This window comes from Molothrus aeneus, chromosome 26 (assembly GCF_037042795.1).
Source record: "Molothrus aeneus isolate 106 chromosome 26, BPBGC_Maene_1.0, whole genome shotgun sequence".
Taxonomy (NCBI): Eukaryota; Metazoa; Chordata; class Aves; order Passeriformes; family Icteridae; genus Molothrus; species Molothrus aeneus.
The window spans coordinates 2,613,600-2,619,599 of NC_089671.1; the positions used below are offsets into that span (position 1 = coordinate 2,613,600).

General features: G+C 47.0%; 1 protein-coding gene across 5 annotated transcripts in view; it reads left to right on the forward strand.

Annotated features, from left to right (window-relative positions):
* ABCA5 (ATP binding cassette subfamily A member 5) overlaps positions 1 to 6,000 on the forward strand; it is a 49,555-nt gene extending 43,555 nt beyond the window's left edge. For all 5 annotated transcript variants that reach the window (XM_066566065.1, XM_066566064.1, XM_066566066.1 and 2 more), the window contains 3 exons: positions 1,800 to 1,879; positions 2,090 to 2,145; positions 3,103 to 6,000. In XM_066566065.1, the coding sequence (XP_066422162.1) occupies positions 1,800 to 1,879; positions 2,090 to 2,145; positions 3,103 to 3,210 (244 nt within the window). In that variant the 3' untranslated portion in view covers positions 3,211 to 6,000. The remainder of the gene's footprint in view (positions 1 to 1,799; positions 1,880 to 2,089; positions 2,146 to 3,102) is intronic.

Genomic DNA, 6,000 nt, shown 5'->3' on the forward strand with positions numbered 1-6,000 from the left:
TGTAAATATTTACAGCTTTAAAAAAAGGAGGAATAAAAAAAGGAAGGGATCTGGAAGGCAGCAGAGCCCGGGCTGGCAGGGCGGGGGCCCGGAGCCCACACAGATGTTTGGCACAGAGGAAGCAAAACTGGATTTCTGCATAGCTGTTGCCTGACAGCTTCCTCCTGAGTCAGGGCCCCTGGGAAAGGGCTGAAACACAAGTTTCTGACTCTCTGCCCTTACCTGGAAATGCCTGAGGTCTCTGGGGGTCTCGGTTCCAGGGTGGGCTGGCTGCTGTTCCACCAGCAGCTCCAGTTTGGCTCAGTGACTGCAGAGACTCCACACGGGCACTGCAGGCATCCAGAGCAGTGTGATCCTTGAGGGATTGGGATTGGGATCCTTCCTCAAACGTGGGAGATGGGAGGGAGGGAAGGAGGGAGAGTTCCCTGTGCAGGGCAGAGCACTCCCTGGGCTGCAGTGGGGGTTGCAGGAAGGCTCTGTGATGCAAACTTCCAGGATGTGCCCAGCTCTGCTGAAATCCAAACCCTCGGGGCTCTGGGAGCTCCAGGAAGCAAACCTGAGTAAGCAGAATAGAAAAGAATGAATCTGAGTGGAGGAGCATGAACTTAGGACAGTCTCAGGTGGTCTCAGCTGTGCCATTCAAATTCTCTGGAAAAATCCCTTTGCCCAGGATTCCTCTCCTGGGAAGCTGAGAAGCCTCAGAGAAGAGGAAAACAACTCTTACCTCATTTGCTTCTCCTGTGTTTTGCTGCTTTGGAATGTGTTTGGAGATTGTTTACCCACAGGTGATTGTTCCATTGCATTCTGCTGGGAGTTGTTTTCACTCTTTGGCCAATCAGGGCCCAGCTGTGTCAGGACTCTGGAGAGAGTCAGGAGTTTTCATTTTTATCTTTTTAGCCTTCTGTAAATATCCTTTCTGTATTCTTTAGTATAGTTTAGTATATTTGTAACCAGGAAGTTTGTGATGGCCCAAGTGAATCAGACTGTTGGTGTAATTTCACCTTGATACAGCCTGTGGAACTGACTTGCCTTTGGGCTCAGGATGCTATCAGGCTCTCATTTAAATCTAAAATAGACACTGCACTTTTTACTACAGCAAGGCCTTATGCAACCCACACTAAGACTCAAATATTTCAGACTCAACCCAAACTTGAACCTGAAGTGTATGAAATAGGCCCCTACTAGTGAAAAATGTGAGTGAACAACAACTGTTGTTCAGTCCAGAATGGTCTCTCAAACGTGTTGAGTCGCTAATGCAAATTAACATCTCAAAAATCCAACCAGCCTGCTCCTCTTTCCTAAGAACATCCTTTGAGGGCTGGAAAACGTGGTTACAAAGACAGGTATACCTCAGGAGCAGAATAAGAAAGGATCTAACAGGGATATTAGGGACAAGATTGAGAGTTTTAAATGGAATTGATTCAGAAATAGTGATGAATAAACTGGCTACTCCAACAGGTGGCCTAACAAAATTGAAGCAGCCTTTACAGTCACCTCTCAGTTACAAATATATTATTCTTTAATATAATATAGTATTATAAAATAATAAATTAGCCTTCTGAGCACATGGAGTCAGATTTATCATTCCTCCCTGCCACGGGGATCACTGCAAATACAATCCTCTGCAAATACAATCCTCAGCTGATGCACCTGGAGCTGCATCACTGCCCTTCTCCTGTGTGACTGTGACAATCAGAATTCCTGCAGTAACCTTCAGGAAAGGAGTTCAAATCCATTCCATGGGGTATTAATATTTGTATTTTGCTTGAAGCTAAATTTGTTTTGCTTCTTTGTTGCAGTTTTGCTTCCATCTTGGCGTATAAAATTCCTAAAGAAGATGTACAGTCACTTTCACATTGTTTTTCCAAGCTGGAGGAAGGTAATGAAGCACCTGCCATACATCACACACACAAATCCTTTTGTCTCCCATAACTGACACTTCTGCCATGTGATGTCACTCCTCCATTTCTGTTCTAAATTTATTGAACTTAATTTTCCTTTTCCTGATGTTTGTCCCCAACTCTGTTTCTTGGGAAATCAAGAGTAAGTGAAGTGTCCCTAAATCTGCTCTTACTGATTCTTTCACCAGTAAAACACGCCTTCAACATCGAGGACTACAGCTTTTCTCAAGCAACACTGGAACAGGTGTGTTGAATTCCGGTGTGTGAGTTTAAACCCTGGTTTTTGAGTGTAAACTCTGCCAGATGAAGGTGTCAGAGGGCAGGGGGTGGCTGGGATATTTGGAGGGAATTCTTCCCTGTCAGGGTGGGGAAGGGCTGGGATGGAATCCCCAGAGCAGCTGGGGCTGCCCCTGCATCCCTGGCAGTGCCCAAGGCCAGGCTGGAAGGGCTTGGAGCTGCCTGGGACAGTGCAAGGTGTCCCTGCCCATGACAGGGGTGGGGTGAGATGACTTTAAGGTCCCTTCCAACCCAGAGCATTCCATGATCTCATAATGATGGACCCTGTGCAGGCAGCTCATCCCCAAGCTCTGCTCTCAGACCACTGGAGCTGCTTTGCTGATGCCTGTTGGGGCATTTTTGGGAAACTAAATTCCCTTTTTGCAAAGTCAATCACATCTGCCAGCTCTCCAGCTCCTCTTTATTCCCGTTTTCCCCTCTAAAAATAAGATGCCAACTGCAGTGACTGGAAGAAGGCAAATGTGTGGAATTAGTGGAAAAGCTGCTCTGATTTATTCCAAGAACAGACATTTGCTGTTTGTAACTGGAAGGAGGGTGAAGCTGAGATTTGTAATTGCTTATTGTGGATTAATTATTGCTGACAATTAATGTCCTTCAGTGCTGAACTTCCCTTTCATTGAAGAAAAGAGGTAGGAGGGTTAGGAGTAAGGAGAAAAACCTCAAAATCCTAAAAATGTCTTACTCAGAGATGAAGCAATACATTGAATACTCATCAGGATTTTAGCATGAGTTGTATTTGTGACCAAGGAAGTTCTTACAAGGAGCATGGGCTCTTCTTGGCTGTATTTTTACCTTTTGGATAATTATTTAATAGGTTAATTAGACACCTAATTTAAAGTTAATAATAGCTAATATTTATTAGTTTTCTAACTGAAAATTCAGTTCCTTCTCTGTTGTTTTCCAGGTGTTTGTGGAGCTGGCTAAAGAGCAGGAGGAGGAGGACAGCAGCTTTGGCACCCTGAACAGCAGCCTGTGGTGGGAGAGGACACAGGAGGACAGAGTCATTTTCTGAGCTCCTCGTGCTCCTCTGGGGAGATTCTGGATTCTCCCTCTGCTCCTGGAGCTGGGCTGGGCAAGGACAGCTGGGTTTGGGAGCCCTGAGCCTGTCCCACCATCCTGGCCTTGGAATAGGAGCTGTGAGCATCCCAGTGCTCCTCTGGCTGAGCCCAAACCCTCCTCCCCTCACTGCTGGGCAGGAGGGCACTGCCACAGCATCTCCTGCACTTGGTGGCTGGTGCAGGAGCTCCCCTGGCTCTGCAGGTTGGGCTGTCCTTCAGTGTCTGAGCAGAGCCAGTCTCTGCTGGAGCCTCCTGCCCCAGGGGTTTGCGGGGTCTGGCCGTGCCCATCCCGGGCTCTGTGCCCATCCTGCACACCCAGCCCTGCTCCTCACCAGCCCAGCCACCCCTGCTTCTGCTTTGAAGATGCACCTGCTTAGAAGAGAAGGGGAGAAACCTCTGCAGAGTCCCTCTGCAAGGAGGCTCCTGAGCTGCACGGCCAGCTCAGCTCGGTGCCCCACCTGGCTGCTGCTGCTGGCACTGCCCGCCCCCTGCCCTGCAGGCTGGCAGCCGTGGGTGCCCCTGGGGTTTGTCCTGCGTGCTGGGGGCTCACAGGGTGGGCAGGGTGGTGTGGTTGTGCCCTGTCTCCGTTCACAGCAGTCTGATTGTTCCCCTGGCTGGGACAGCGTGTGTCCTGCCAGCTGCTCTCACACACGGGGCTTTGGAGGTGGTTGCATTTTCCTTGCTGGTGCATTCATCAGCTCCAGTGTTCCCCAGTCCCTCGTTGTTGTGGTTGCAGTCAGTAACACAGGGCCCATCTTGTCACCCATTTTGTCACCCCCTTTGTCAAACCCAAATAAAAGGGTCCCAGTTCACAGCCTCACCCATAAGAAAGGTGCCTTTGGTTTGCATAGAAGCACTAAAAAGAGTAGGATATGTGGTCCTTTAGCCTGAGATATGACAGATGTGTGTTGAAAATATATTATTTTTTTGGTTTTTTCTACGCAAAGCTATCATCACTCTTTTTTTTTTTTTTAGTTTTATAAGGGGAAATTAAAGATTGCTCCCAGTTCATTTTGCTCTGCAATGAACAGATACAGAGATGTGTTTCTATTGAGACATTGGCTTCATAAGTCATATCATTTATGTATCTTCACTTTAAAGTTAGAAAAGACCTTGTTTTTTCTTGAGAAAACTCAAAAAGAAAAATGGGTAAATTTGGAGTTGTGTGTCCCAGCTGTTTGTAATTTTCAGGCAATAATGTGTGTGATGTGTCTGATAAAGGTTTATCAGTGTTTTCAGCCAAAATCTGTTTCCATCAGTTTCTTACATAGGGAAATGTGAACTCCTTATGCAGAATTTCACTTCCTCTTTTGTACCCACAGGTTGCACAAAAATGCACAACTTTGGGTTTGCAGTTAAAATTTGAGCCCAAGCCCTACAGAAAGCCCTGAACACCCCAGGGAAGCACAGCCCTGGAAATGAGGGATTAAAAGGACAAGATTCAAGCAAACTGCAGCTCCAGCACTGCCTGACAGGGGTGAAACTTGTCAGAAAAGAAGCAAAAAAACCCCAAATTCAGGTGTTGCATTTATTTAGCCCCAGCCCTGCTGCTGGCTGGGAGCTCTGAGCTCTTGCCTATATTTGGAGAAATTTGGGACTCAGAATTCTCTTGGCGCTTCCCCATGCAGGTGTGTACACAGGTTGAGTGCGTTTTTCCCAAATCCCACATTTCTTTGGTGTCTTTTTGCCAGTGGTGTCTCAGCCAAGTGTCACCTGCCCATCAATCCAGCACATTTTTGTCACCTGGATTTAGGGAATTAGTGTGACCTGTGAGCAGCTTTGGTGTCTGCCTTGAATTTATTCTTCCACTTGGAGTTAATAGTCTGTAAAATAGTTCTGTGCTGTCTGTTTCAGATGTTTCCATATTTCCTCACATTTCAGATGGGAAAACTTTGGATTAGAAGCCAGATGAGCTCAGTTTGGTGCTGTTGTTTATCTTGGAGGAGCCCAGTGGATGGTGGCACTGGTTTTTGTGCAGCTCCAGAAAGGACAGAGAATTTGGCTCAACTGATTAATTCCCTCTTTGGGTGGGATCTGTTTGGCCTGGTGACATCATGTGTTAAAATGGGGCAAAAATTCCACCCCAAAACATCACTGTCCTCATGTTAGAAGCGTTTCAAAGTGTCCTAAAATGTCTGTAACTGCCAGAATAGGGAAAAAACAGGCAAAATTAAACCAGGGAATGCCCTGGGAACAGCAGAATTATTCCTGGCACTGGAAGCTCTTTGTTCAGCTGTTATCAGTGCCATTCCAAACCCCATCCACCCAACACACACCCAGCCTGTGCTCCCAGAGATAAACTGGATTTGGGGTAAATCCAGCCACTTTGGGTCCCCATTCCCAGGTGAGCAGGTTGGAGCTGCCTTGCAGGGCTGTTGTGATGGATCCAAAGCTTGAAGAACACCTTCACTCGGTGCTCTTGTGACAAGGCTGTGATTTTCTGTGGAGAGTTTCAGAATCTGTCTGGTTTTGTTTAGGTTCCCAAGAAATGTCCTTATTTAAGAGTTATCTCTGTTCAGCAAGTGAGATTTCTGGCACAGCCAACACGCAGAGCTCTGGCAGCAGAAGCAGAGGGTGTCAGCCTGAAGGTGACACCTTTGGGACACTCCTGCTGCTGCTGGAGCACCTGCAGCTCCTTTTACACACTTGCCTTTCTTTCAGCACTTGGCTGTACTTGTAAAGGTGAGGGTTTTCCTTTCCCAGCTGGAAGTACTTCCAAAATAAAGATGGCTTGGGTTGTTAAA